At 43.1% G+C, this 14,773-nt stretch overlaps 1 protein-coding gene across 1 annotated transcript in view; it reads right to left on the bottom strand.

The window, feature by feature from the left end:
- Window positions 1-308: 308 nt before the first annotated feature.
- LOC137522864 (galactoside alpha-(1,2)-fucosyltransferase 2-like) overlaps window positions 309-14,773 on the bottom strand; it is a 31,963-nt gene continuing 17,498 nt past the window's right edge. The window contains exon 3 of the mRNA XM_068243004.1: window positions 309-1,423. Coding sequence (XP_068099105.1) covers window positions 384-1,400 — 1,017 coding nt within the window. The 5' untranslated portion in view covers window positions 1,401-1,423 and the 3' untranslated portion in view covers window positions 309-383. The remainder of the gene's footprint in view (window positions 1,424-14,773) is intronic.

Here is a 14,773-nt window from a genome sequence, read left to right as displayed (position 1 = left end):
GGGGGGTCGGCGGAAGGCTGAGAGATCTGGTAGGCAGGCAGGCACAGATCCCTCTCTGATCAGATAATAATTGGTAAGGGATCTATCTGTTGGCCATATCGACCAGTGTATGGCCACCTTTAGTTTGCATGAATTAAATAAAAAGTTTGCCTGAGCTCAAGAATTGTTAGCATCTTACGGGCCATCTCAGATGGTAAATTATTAACGCCTTTTACAAAAATGAACACAAATGAATTTTGTATTTGTATTGTGAATAGACAGCCTGAGCTGGAAGAACCCGTATCTACTTCAAGTACCAGAAATCTAGAATATCAGGTTTGGGTGGTCTGGTCTGTATTGTAAGTTGAACAAGGATATGTTTAGAGAACGTGTTGGATTACAGTTTATTTATTTAACAGCGGAGAGAGGTCAGCAGGTATCCCAATCCATTCAGGAAGATAAGCAGCTTCATATCTAAAGATATCAAGGAAAGGGGAATCTGGAAGGGTAAAGTTGGTGAGATAGATTGTTTCACCTCCTGCTAAATACCCAGCCCAGTAGCCAAATGTCCCTATGGTCATGATGGTGTGGTTGCAATGCACCAAGAGGGCAAAGTCACGGGCTGGGGAAGATTCCTCACCATCTCCAGCAAAGTGAACATCACCCAACACGGCATTAATGTTCTCTTTACACCAAACCATATCATTACTGGTTACTATGAACATGGGGTTTTTGTACTTGTCTCTGAAGTAGTTCATAGCTGACAGCAAATACTGCTTGTCGGCAAGCACACCTCTCCATACATTGGGCATAATGGATACATAGTCCCCTCTACGGACATGGATGCCAATAAAAGTGGCCTGCCCACGACCCTGTTGTACCCTAGAGAGGCATTCATTCGCGTCATTTTTAATAGAGTCATGAAAGGTAAATTCCTTTATTATTTCTTCCCTGATGTGGTTGTAGAACGTCCAAGAACATGGGTAACCAGCTAGTTTCACGTAATCATAACGGATTCCTTTATATTCAGGAGACATCCAGTCATGGAGGACAAGATTCACCCAAGGTATCTGTTCTAAGTCCCACTGGCTGATGACTGGTAGAGATATTTTGAAGATCCTAGAAAGTTCTCTGTGCATGTCAGGGTAAAGCGAGGCTTTGTGCCCATTGAGTTTGGCTAAGGCGTACAGTGTGGCATATTCCCCCATTAAATTTCCTAGACGTCCGATTGGTTCAATAGTCCATGTGCCCATTGGTACCTGGATAGTTCCATGGTCAGCTGCTGGCTTTTTGTGTGTTTTTATGATGAATTGAAGGAGGAGAGTAAAAGGTCCAGCGTGGCTTAGCCGAGAAGCACTGAAGATCTCCAAAACGAGAAATATTATTACTGGCATTAAGATGAATTTCCATCTTCTTTTCATTATCCAACAAGCTTCAGAAGTACCTTAAGTTGAAAGAACAATAAAAATAATTAAAGCATTTTATTACAGTCTCTTCAAAAGCAGGTTCAGTCATTTCCTAAATCTCTGGTTTCCACTGGAAAGTGAGGAGAGAGAGAGAGAGAGAGAGAGGGGGGGGAGAGAGGAGAGAGAGGAGAGAGAGAGAGGAGAGAGAGAGGAGAGAGAGAGAGGAGAGAGAGAGAGGAGAGAGAGAGGAGAGAGAGAGAGGAGAGAGAGAGAGGAGAGAGAGGAGAGAGAGAGGAGAGAGAGAGAGAGAGAGAGAGAGAGAGAGAAAAAAAAAAAGCCCCACTTCTTTAGAGCAGCATCCTTTACATGTATGAGCACATGCAGTACATCATATCATGAGGGAGGTTTATTGGTGGAAATTTTCTGATAAGTGGTGGTAAAATAATGTACATTTTAGATGCAATCTAGATGGTTTCTGAATTACCGATAACATTGAAAATAATATCTAATTCCATAACGCGTATATTCAAAAAAGGCGGCGCAAAAAAAATGGTGTATAGTGATGCCGATAATGACATCTTGCTACTAGTATTATTTAATGTGTCAGAAATGTCCTACAGTGTTAATTAACCTTTGTGATGAGATGTCATTGCCCGCATTACCTGGTCCTGACGATCGCGTCTCTTCCTCCACTTCCTCATTAGTTTGCAGAAGTCCTGCAGCCAGCCAATTACCATGCGGGGGCTGAAGGTGCAAGGTGATTGGCTGTCTGCAGGACACCTGTAAACTAACAAGGAAGTGGAGAAGAGGCAATCGGCCAGGACCAGGTAATGTATACCTACACTCCTGTCTACTCGCACACTGATCCTTCCCGCTACCTACGCCTGAACCTAACTACTCCACCCCCGCTGCCAAACCCTGGACCACTCCACCCCTGCTGCCTAACACTAACCCCCCTGTCTGTACCTGGGCAACATTTTTATAGGTGCTCATCCTGCGCCATTTTATCTGCTCCTTCCATTGCTCACAACTCTACTTTTTTGAAGGGACAGTCCCTCTTTGGGAACCAAGTCCCTCTGTCCATATTTCTTCTTCATTTGTCCCTCTTTAATTGACTGAAAATTTTATTCCCATCCTTTAAATATACTGTATATATTTACGATATTTCTCACATATATATTTCTCATTTTCAAATGTTAATTGTGTGGTTTGAATGATAAATCTACATCTTTTGTTTATGAACTTGTTGTATATACATGACAAGAGGTGTCGGGGCGTGATTAGATGTGGGGCATGGGCATATCTTAAAGGTGTCCCTCTTTTTAATTTTAAAATACTAGGGAAGTATGCTATTTTTGTTAGCTCTTGGCTAGCCATCAATTCCAGTGTCAGTCTAACCAAATCCTCACATAGTTTCCTTCACCTACCGCATTTAACAGAGATTGTTTTAAAAATGTATTTTGCTCTTTTGGCAATAAAACTTTGCCAGCTTTACAATTTGAAGGCAACCTATAAATGCTGTAGATGACCGGCACACAAATGTAACTGTGGAATGGGTAGAAGTCATATTCGCCTACTGTGGGACTGCTACAACGGAGACAGTGAAACTTATACTCAACATTGCTTGTGGATCCCCTAGTCCGGGTAGAATATAGAGAATTTTCTCCATCCACGCTGGTGTCGAATCATCATTGGTACATCTGGATTATTAGAGGACACCTGACCCAAGGCAAAACTACTCAAGATAAGCAGAGGCAGGCCCGGATTTACATCACAGGAGCCTATAGGCACAGATGTCCTGGCACCCTAACCTCCACCCTCCAGGAAACCACTAACTCCCGCTGAGCCGCACCGCAAGTGTGCTGGCTGACCCAGCTGTCACTTCTCCCTTTCTTCCCTTGCACATCATAGGTAGCTACAGGTGCCCCTTAGCATTAGGTAGCCAGAGGAACCCACAGTATTTAGTAGCTAGTTTTGCCCCAAGTAAAGGGGGATCTTGTCAGTGGAATGCCAAGAGCCCTGTGACTAAACTCTCATTTACCCTCCACTGGGGACTCAGCATAGGGAAGGAAGGAGGCGCTAGGGGAGTGGAGTGAGCCACCCCTCCATCATCAGGCGCCTGTAGGCACATGCCTACAGGCGCCTGGTTATGGTAAATCCAGCCCTGCACAGAGGTATGTTTATACTGGATCCACATACCTCTGTGCGCAGTCCTTTCTTCTCTTCATTCCCCCTTGTCCCTGTAATCACCCCATGAAAGATGTGACTTTTGGCTAAAGTCAAATGTTCAGGCAGAAAGAGGCGGGCTCGTTGTGATGTTCACACCTGTCACTCTTCCATTCCCTCCTTCCCACTCCAGTGAAAATATTGTAATAAAACAAAGTGCTTAATTTTTACCATAATTATGTATAAATGATTTAGTCAGTGTTTGCCCATTGTAAAATCTTTTCTCTCCCTGATTTACATTCTGACATTTATCACATGGTGACATTTGAAGCAAACCTGACGCTTCCTGTCCTTTGCCTTCCCAAATTACTGTCTGAGCGCTGCTATTGCCGTAATTCACATTATGGCCTATGGTGCCGCTTGGTGCACCCAAATTTCCAGTGATGTTTTTGCCTGTCTAGTCTGTGGTTCTGAAGTGCTTTGTGTTACCTCAGCATGTTAGCAGGAAATAGTTAACTTTGTAATCTTTGTAAAATGTTTACTAAAATCTGCACATTCTGTTCTAGTATAAACATGAAGTGGCCATTAAAACTAATTAGATCTTGATTTCACCACTGGAGCTGCATTGATAATAGTGCATAGTCTTCTATGAAAATATATCATATAGCATATCCCTGGACTGAAAACCTATCAAGAACAATGCTGCAATGCTGGGTTGAATTTATTTAAAGCAGGAGGATTAGCCATACTAAGCCAGGGGGGAACACATATATAAGTAGATAAATACTTGATCTACTGTACTTACATAACACATGCATTGTATGGTCCATGTTTTGATTTCAGTGAATTTTATATAGTAAATGAAGATCATTCTGTTCCTGGTGGGAACCATGTCTTTTGCCCACAGTTTGAGGCTAAATACTGATGTCATTTCTTCCCTTAATTTTTTTTTCTTTTCACCTCCAATCACTGAGTCACCTCAGCCTTGCTTGTAAACACAAGGGAGCAGAGTATCATGTTTCAGCTAGTCAGGGAAATAAAGGGAAGAGGAGGAATATACAGTGGTGTGAAAAATTATTTGCCCCCCTCCTGATTTCTTATTCTTTTGCATGTTTGTCACACTTAAATGTTTCTGCTCATCAAAAACCGTTAACTATTAGTCAAAGATAACATAACTGAACACAAAATGCAGTTTTAAATGATGGTTTTTATTATTTAGTGAGAAAAAAAACTCAAAACCTACATGGAGCTGTGTGAAAAAGAAATTGCCCCCTGAACCCAATAACTGGTTGGGCCACCCTTAGCAGCAATAACTGCAATCAAGCGTTTGCGATAACTTGCAACGAGTCTTTTACAGCGCTCTGGAGGAATTTTGGCCCACTCATCTTTGCAGAATTGTTGTAATTCAGCTTTATTTGAGGGTTTTCTAGCATGAACTGCCTTTTTAAGGTCATGCCACAACATCTCAATAGGATTCAGGTCAGGACTTTGACTAGGCCACTCCAAAGTCTTCATTTTGTTTTTCTTCAGCCATTCAGAGGTGGATTTGCTGGTGTGTTTTGGGTCATTGTCCTGCTGCAGCACCCAAGATCGCTTCAGCTTTAGTTGACGAACAGATTACCGGACATTCTCCTTCAGGATTTTTTGGTAGATAGTAGAATTCATGGTTCCATCTATCACAGCAAGCCTTCCAGGTCCTGAAGCAGCAAAACAACCCCAGACCATCACACTACCACCACCATATTTTACTGTTGGTATGATGTTCGTTTGCTAAAAAGCTGTGTTACTTCTACGCCAGATTTAACAGGACACGCACCTTCCAAAGAGTTCAACTTTTGTCTCGTCGGTCCATAAGGTATTTTCCCAAAAGTCTTGGCAATCATTGAGATGTTTTTTTAGCAAAATTGAGACGAGCTTTAATGTTCTTTTTGCTTAAAAGTGGTTTGTGCCTTGGATATCTGCCATGCAGGCCGCTTTTGCCCAGTCTCTTTCTTATGGTGGAGTCGTGAACACACCTTAATTGAGGCAAGTGAGGCCTGCAGTTCTTTAGATGTTGTCCTGGGGTCTTTTGTGGCCTCTCAGATGAGTTTTCTCTGCGCTCTTGGGGTAATATTGGTCGGCCGGCCACTCCTGGGAAAGTTCATCACTGTTCCATGTTTTTGCCATTTGTGGATAATGGCTCTCACTGTGGTTCGCTGGAGTCCCAAAGCTTTAGAAATGGCTTTATAACCTTTACCAGACTGATAGATCTCAATTACAGTACTTTTGTTGTCATTTGTTCCTGGATTTCTTTGGATCTTGGCATGATGTCTAGCTTTTGAGATGCTTTTGGTCTACTTCTCTTTATCAGATAGCTCCTATTTAAGTGATTTCTTGATTGAAACAGGTGTGGCAGTAATCAGGCCTGGGGGTGACTACAGAAATTGAACTCAGGTGTGATAAACCACAGTTAAGTTATTTTTTAACCACTTAACATCTCAGTCGTTTTCAGCTTATGCATCCGAGCAATGTTCACCTCCCATTCATTAGCCTATAACTTTATCACTACTTATCACAATGAACTGATCTATATCTTGTTTTTTCCGCCACCAATTAGGCTTTCTTTGGGGGGTACATTTTGCTAAGAGCCACTTTACTGTAAATGCATTTTAACAGGAAGAATAAGAAAAAAAAATGAAAAAATTCATTATTTGTCAGTTTTCGGCCATTATAGTTTTAAAATAATACATGCCTCCATAATTAAAACCCACGTATTGTTATTGCCCATTTGTCACGGTTATTTCACCATTTAAATTATGTCCCTATCACAATGTATCGCGACAATATTTTATTTGGAAATAAAAGAGCATTTTTTCCGTTTTGCATACATCACTATTTACAAGCTTATAAAAAAATAGAGAGAAATATTTCATCTTTACATAGATATTTAAAAAGTTTAGACCCTTAGGTAAATATTTATGTGTTGTTTTTTTTTATAGTAATGTTTTTTTTGTTTTTTTTTATTAAACATTTTATGTGGGCATTTTTGGGAGGGTGGGATATAAAAGTGTTTTATTTGGGGAAATATTGGTGTATTGTAATGTTTTTGGGCATTTACTTGTAGTTTTACTTTTTGGCCACAAGATGGCAATCTCGATTTTTTTTACATGACGTCACTCTAAGCGTACAATGTACGCTTAGAGGGACACCGCTTCAGAAAGAGCGAAGCTTCCGAGAGAAGCTGTCGCTTTTTCAGCGGGGGAGAGGGATCAATGATCGGGCTCCATAGTCCGATACATTGATTCCGTGGCTACCGACTCCGCGGCCGGGAGTGCGCGTGCACGCGCGCGATCGGCCGCGGGAGCGCGCCTGTCCTCCTTGACGTTTTTATACGTCAAGAAGGACAAAGTGGTTAACAAGGGGGGCAATCACTTTTTCACACAGGGCCATGTAGATTTGGAGTTTTTTTTTCTCACTAAATAATAAAAACCATCATTTAAAACTGCATTTTGTGTTCAATTATGTTATCTTTGACTAATAGTTAACAGTTTTTGATGAGCAGAAACATTTAAGTGTGACAAACATGCAAAAGAATAAGAAATCAGGAAGGGGGCAAATAGTTTTTCACACCACTGTATTATAGATAAAAAGAACCCCCAGCATGCAACTGCATGACAATGGCTATTAAAGGGCCAGTGCTCCTAAGGTATGTGATAACTCCAAACCATAACAGCAGAAAAAGTTTTGAAAGTTTTTAATGCAGGATTAGCATCTTTATCACTTAATAGTTGCTGTTGAAATTTGATTCTTATGGTGACAATCCCACAACTAATGGTGAGGGTGCGCATTGTGTGGAATACATAGATCATACCTAACATCAGTCATACATATGCCTAGCTTTATTCTTCGTAGTAAATACGAAGGAGGCACTCAATTGGCTTCAAACTTGCGTTTTATCAAATCCCAGTAATACACGACATGTTTCGGGGCATATCCCCTTCATCAGGTGTACATACATTGAATGGCACACAGTGAATAAATACATACTTCTAACCACCACACCCTAAATTGGACCACCTCCATCTTGTCAGCTGACAAGTCAGCTGATCACTGACATCACACAGTCCAAAGTCTTGTTAACCCCTTAGGGCACTGATCAGAGGCATTACTATATCCGTCTACCTCGGTAAACCTGATTAACAAATCAAATTACTGCATCTTAGGTAAACCTAATACAGACAATACTGCGAAAAACTTCTGTATTGGCCCATACTTCAGCATGACCCAAGTTTTGGAATGTTATTCACTGAGCCACCTTTATTCTCCTACAAGAAAGGTAAAACAATACGTGACAGGGTGAGCAGGGTTGGTCTGTCAACCAGGAAACAATGTATTGGTGATCTGACAGGGAAAAGGGGTACTTTTCCCTGTTTGGAGTGCAATTGCTGCCATGCAATTATAAAAGGTGCTTATGTTGAACATCCATACTCTGGTGTCAGAATAAAGATTAACTCAATGTATACATGCAACAGCATGTTTGTTGTTTATGCCTTGAAATGCCCTTGTGGGATGTTCTATGTGGGTAAAACCACCAGAATAGTAAAATCTAGGATTCAGGAGCATAAGGGTGACATTCGTGGTTATAAGCCAGGAGAAAAAAGCTGTGACACCCCAGTAGCCCGACATTTTTTTGAATGCGGACATAGGGTGTCACAGTTAAGATGGCTAGTTTTGGACCACGTACCACCGCTGCAGAGAGGTGGGAACAGAGACTGGATTCTCCTACAGAAGGAGGCCCGGTGGATGAGAAAGTTGGAGTCCATCAACCCCAAGGGGATGAATGAAATGTTCAGCTTGAAATGTTTTTTATGATGCTGTATTATGTGTTACTGACTTAATTTCTCTCTCTCTCTCCAATCCCCAGGTATTAATGGGACACACACCATCGTGATTGGTTGGGGGTGTCGGTTGGAGGGTGGTAAGATGGATCTGTGGTCCAAGTATTTGCAACAGAAGTTTTTCGCAGTATTGTCTGTATTAGGTTTACCTAAGATGCAGTAATTTGATTTGTTAATCAGGTTTACCGAGGTAGACGGATATAGTAATGCCTCTGATCAGTGCCCTAAGGGGTTAACAAGACTTTGGACTGTGTGATGTCAGTGATCAGCTGACTTGTCAGCTGACAAGATGGAGGTGGTCCAATTTAGGGTGTGGTGGTTAGAAGTATGTATTTATTCACTGTGTGCCATTCAATGTATGTACACCTGATGAAGGGGATATGCCCCGAAACATGTCGTGTATTACTGGGATTTGATAAAACGCAAGTTTGAAGCCAATTGAGTGCCTCCTTCGTATTTACTACATTGAACCGTGTGTGGAGTGGTGACCCACAGAGGGATTGTGCACCGGCAACATAGACCTGACTAGGCCTATTCCACAGGGACTCGCTGCAGTTTGCTTGTTGTAGCTTTATTCTTCCTAAGTTTTATGATCAATTTAGAACTATTTTGTGATATTAAGGCAAACAATTAGGCACGGTTCACATTGGGTTAAAAAAAAACCGGACAGTTTAGCAGACCGTAATGGAACAGACAACAACGGATGCGAACAGATCAAATGTTAACCAATGGGAGTGATTTGTTGAGATCGATGAATGCGTAGCATTGACCGTGTGCTAACGGGAAAGAGGGTTACGAATGGAAAACTGATGCCTTTAAAAGCTTATCCATTCCACAAATCAGTTTTTACACGGATCAGTTTATCCATCCATGGCAATAAGAACCAGGCCTTAACCTGCTAGTATATTTTGGGGATTGTGAAAGAAATTAAAGCGGAATATAACCCTGCATTTCAACTTTGCTCTAAAACATTATTTACAGTATATTATATGCAACCAGCATTTTTTTTTTACTAGACCAGCATTGGAAGGGTTACACGGGGCTTTAAAGTTCCTGGAGATTTCTGCAGACGCATCCGAAGCTGAAATAGATACATTTTGTTTACATAAATGTATCTAAGTGTTGAATGTGACTCATCTCTCTGACTGAGAAGGAGCTTGGAGGACAGCCAAAGAGTGTGTAACATTTATCAATAGATACATATAACTAGATAGAATGTAACAATCTGAACTTCTGCATATCTCTCCACGGAACTTTAAACCTCTGTGTTGAACCCTTCCAATGCTGGTCTAGTAAAAAAAAAATGCTTTTTGCATATAATATGCTGTAAATAATATTTTAGAGCAAAGTTGAAATGCAGGGTTATATTCCGCTTTAAGACATCAGGAGGAAATTAAAGAGGAACTTCAGCCTAAACAAACATACTGTCATTAAGTTACATTAGTTATGTTAATTAAAATAGATAGGTAATATAATCTCTTACCCACCCTGTTTTAAAAGAACAGGCAAATGTTTGATTTCATGAGGGCAGCCATCTTTTTGGTTGAAACGAGGTGACAGGGAGCATGAGACACAGTTCCAACTGTCCTGTGTCCTGATCACCCCTCCCAGTTGCTAGGCAACGTGAACAACAACATAGGAAATCCCATCATGCTCTGCACAGCATCAGAGAAAAAAAGCCTGGGCTTTTATCTTTGATGGGTGGAGCTTAGCTAAAAATGCAGCTAAAAATGATGCTTTGGTAAGAAAAACAAAGTTCTGATGCTGTGAAACTGTTAAAGAAACACAAAGCCTTTTCCGTTCTGCTGAGTAGATTTTTAGTCCGGAGGTTCACTTTAAGCTAAACATGGGAAGTACAAACTTTGTAGTGTTCTCTCCAGGACTCTAGTGCTGAATATATATCCACTGTGCCACGCATCCTCTTTCTCAGGAATGTATCAGGTTTGCTTTACACACCACCCAGAGTCAACAGTCCAGTTCCTGTACCAGGTATGAGCTGGCAGGGCGGGTTTTCTTCCAGGATTCTGAATAATCAGGATAATTAATTTGATCGTTCAATGTTTATTCATGTTAAGATTAGACCGTGCCAGTGATAGCGCTGAGTTCCCTGTGGTAAAACTCTGAAGAGCAACTAATCCCAAACTAGCAAAGTGCGTACAAATCACACTGCGAAGGCATCTGGAGTTTTTCCAAGAAAGAAAGTCATTGTGGATGAAGGTTCACAAAGTTGTGAATTTTGCCTAGATGTTAAAAAAGGGCGCTGGAGGCCCCCAATAAAGCCAGCCATCTGTAGCTACACTTTGCATAGCCCCAGAGCCCGCTTTTTACTGGTGATTACCACCTCCCGGAGGGTCAACAGATATTATATATACATACTAGGAGCAGATTGTGTAGGTACATTCTCATACTACAAGGAGGTGGTAAAATTGGTCAGTGATTGGCCAATCATAATTGAATGTGTGTACCAGGCTTAAATTTCAGTTTGTGTGCATGAATTGTCTCTTGTATGCTGGTATTAGTTGACCAATCCTAAGGCAGAAACCTTGATGAGTTTGGTGGGTTGGCTTAATTTGAGAATGCTGCAGCACTTTTGGAAAACTAAGATCCTCCATTCCTCCCCCGGGAAAAGCTGGCCTGTCTTCGCGAGTCGCCGGCTACCGCGCATGCGCAGGCCCGAGCAGCTCACACTCTGATCGCGAAAACTGCTACTGCGCATGCGCAGAGCACTACAAGCTGCACAAGGCCCCGCATGCGCAGTCGCCGACCACTTGCGTCGATGGGTCAGCTATATGGGTGTTGCCGCGGCTGGCCGGAGGGGATCAGGAGGATGCCGTGGGCACAAGAGGACTCCAGGGGCCTGCAAGAAGCCCCAGGTAAGTTCAAATCATTTTTATTTTTATTACTTAAATATTCCTTTAAAGAAGCCATTTGGTACGGTTACCTGACAGAGCCAACCCTAAAAACCCAGCAGAGAGAAGACACAAGCCACTGGTCCTGACCATAAGTGGACCTGAACTTTTGAACAGGACAGAAGGAAAACAGAGAGAAATGCACCCTGTATGTATTTAGAGAGTTTAGCCTGTTTAAAGTGGACCCAAACTAAAAATACAAGATTTCAGAAATAAAATCTATTTTTTAAATTATAATAATAAATAGCAGCCTTTTTTCAGCTGCATAATGACAAATATAAAATATTTTATATTTATTGGAGGAACCCCTCCCTTCCTTTCATATTGCCGGCAAAAATCCGGCAAACTGGTGGAGTAGATGGTGTCCAGCAAAGGAGGAGTTGCTAATGGCTGCCCCCAAGTATAATCCTAGTTATGCAAAGAGGAGGGTGAAAAGCATGCACTGAAATGCTGATAGGCTTGAAGGAGTGTTTATTTATATGTGTATGTGTCAGAGTGGTGCAACTAAATATTTTTAATTAAAAAAAAAGTTTGGTTTGGGTCCGCTTTAATTTCCCTTCATTTGTGTCTGTTCACAAGTTGTAATTTAATCTTTCCCCTGTGTCACATGACTGCCACGGCAGTTAATGCAGATAAACTCATTTGAAAGTACAGGCTGTTATTGTTAACAATATGTCTGCTTCCATGAATCGGGAAGTAGAAACAGTGCAGATTTATTTTAGGATTTGTATCAGCTGTAACAAATGTTTTTTTTGTTTAAAGTTTATTAGGATTTGTATTAGCTGTAACAAATAAAGGTTTTTTTGTTTAAAGGTTATTATGCTGTTGAGTGTCTTTTAGAGCAGAGAGCACATACTGAGTTTAGGTCCGCTTTAAATATAACTGTACATTTTTTATTTGTCTTTTGAGGAGATGGTGTACTGTGGACTGCTATGGAATATACATCGATCAGCTGCTAACAGCTTCTGTGGAATATTGGCATCTCTCTTTCATGGAGCTGACCAGGGCCGGGCCGAGGCATAGGCTGGAGAGGCTCCAGCCTCAGGGCGCAGTGTAGGAGGGGGCACAGAATTCATTCAGCTGTCATTCCTAATTGTGTTTTAAGCAGAAAGAAATAAGAAAAGGGGATACATAGCAGTGACTGCAAGCCAGATAACTACATATTAAGGTGCTGGGGAGGTTGTGGGCCCTGTGGCGCCTCTTAGTATAATAGCAATCAGTGTGTGACGGCTGGGGTGGGAGGGATGGAGGGGTGCATTTTGGTGTCTCAGCCTTGGGTGCTGGAGGACCTTGTCCCAGCTCTGGAGCTGACATAAGGAAAACCCCAATTATTACATTTATCTGTAATGGAAGACACTTCAGTAGCCACATACAGGCTCATTATGTTGTGAGGCCAGGAAAATGCTTTCATATATTATGTGACAAGCCATAGGGTAAATATGATCATGTGATTATTGTTTCCTACTTGAATTGGGGAATTCCCAGCCTTTATCACAGGGGCAGACCCAGAGTACCGCCTTTAGAGCAGCGCTGTATAAGAGCAGGGCCAGCCCTAGACTTTTTGCCACCTGAGGCAAATTTAAGAGAAAATTGCTGCCGCCGTCACAATCCACCCTCCCCCCCCCCCCCCCCGGGGGGTCCGCCGAGCCGGAGGGGTAGCGGGCAGGTCGGGGGTATTGGGCCTAGCGGTGGTCCCCCGATCTGCGCTCCCCTCCAGCTGTAATTACGAAGCAGCCACTGCCCCATAGTAAGAGGCACGGGCGGGGAGGACTCACCTTTTCCGCGTTCCAGCGTGCGCTCCACTGACGTCACTTCCTGCATCGCCGTCCTCTTACAATACAGTGGGCGGCGATGCAGGAAGTGACGTCAGTGGAGCGCACGCTGGAACGCGGAAAAGGTGAGTCCTCCCCGCCCGTGCCTCTTACTATTGGGCATCGGCAGCTTCGTAATTACAGCTGGAGGGGAGCACAGATCGGGGGACCCAGGCGAGGGAGGGGGGGGGGTCCGACCCCCCTCCCCACCACTAGGCCCAATACCCCCGTCCTGCCCGCTACCCCTCCGGCTCGGCGCCCCCCCCCCCCCCCCCGCACCCACGGACGGGTGGGTGCCGCCCCTAGAAGTTTGCCGCCTGAGGCAAATGTTTCACCCCGCCTCATGAGCGGCCGGCCCTGTATAAGAGGTAAAAAAAACTGCAAATCCTGCTTCAGTTCTCCATTTGGTAACATCAATTAAGGAGAACCCGATGTGAGAGGGATATGGAGGCTGCAATGTTTATTTATTTATTTTTAAACAATACCAGTTGCCTGGCAGCCCTGCTGATCCTGTGTCTCTGAGGGCTCGTTTCCACTATTGTGGTGCGAATCACCGCGGTAAAAATTCGCATGCGGATGCAAATTTCACATGCGGGTGTATGCGAATTTTCATGCGAATTCGCATGAAAATTTGCATGAATGACGCTGCATGCGAGATTAACCATGGCAGTGCCAGTGTGCATTTACATTGATTTCCATGCGAATTTGCATGAAAATTCGCATACCAAAGCCGCAGGCGATTTCCCTATTAAATACATTAGCGGCGATTCGCATGCATTCCACTCGCAGGCGATAGTGGAAACGAGCCCTAATACTTTTAGCCATAGACTCTGAACAAGCATGCAGGTACTCTGACTCAGGTTTTATTGGATTAGCCATATACATGTTCCAGAGTTTTGAGTCAGACACTATTTTGGCCAGCCTCCATATCCCTCTCACCTCGGGTTCCCTTTAAAGGGAAGGTCCGCGCTGGAAATAAAAAACAAACTGCACTTACCTGGGGCTTCCTCCAGCTCCTGGCAGTCGATCCGTGCCCTCGTAGCAGCTCCTCTCCCTTCCGGCGTCCAGCGGTGAAGAAGCCAGGTCGGCTTCATGTGCGCTCCACGGCGCGGGTCATGTGGTGTATGTGACGTCATCAGGTCTCTACTGCGCAGTATAGACCTGATGGCGTCACGTACACCACGTGACCCGCGCCGTGGAGAGCACATGAAGCCGACCCGGAAGCCGACCTAGCGAGGTCGGCTTCTTCACCGCTGGATGGGGGAAGGGAGAAGAGCTGCTACGAGGGCACAGATTGACTGCCAGGAGCTGGAGGAAGCCCCAGGTAAGTGCAGTTTGTTTTTTATTTCCAGCACTGATCTTCGCTTTAAAGAACCTAAAGCTAGCAGAGAGCCCAAGGCTGGCTTCCATTTTGAATGTACTCCACATTTTGATTGGACTTTCACAAACAAATGAATCAGACATCCCAAATCTCATATGTATCCCTTTCTCCATTTTTCCCTTTTGCTGTAATACGGTTTGCTACCGTTTTCACATTTGTTACTCATATAAATTTTTCTGTAGATAATAACTATTGCATATTTCAAAAAAATTATGAAAATGTAATCTTTTCGGTTATTTACCTG

This window comes from Hyperolius riggenbachi, chromosome 6 (assembly GCF_040937935.1).
Source record: "Hyperolius riggenbachi isolate aHypRig1 chromosome 6, aHypRig1.pri, whole genome shotgun sequence".
NCBI lineage: Eukaryota > Metazoa > Chordata > Amphibia > Anura > Hyperoliidae > Hyperolius > Hyperolius riggenbachi.
This window is presented reverse-complemented; position numbering and strand designations above follow the sequence as displayed.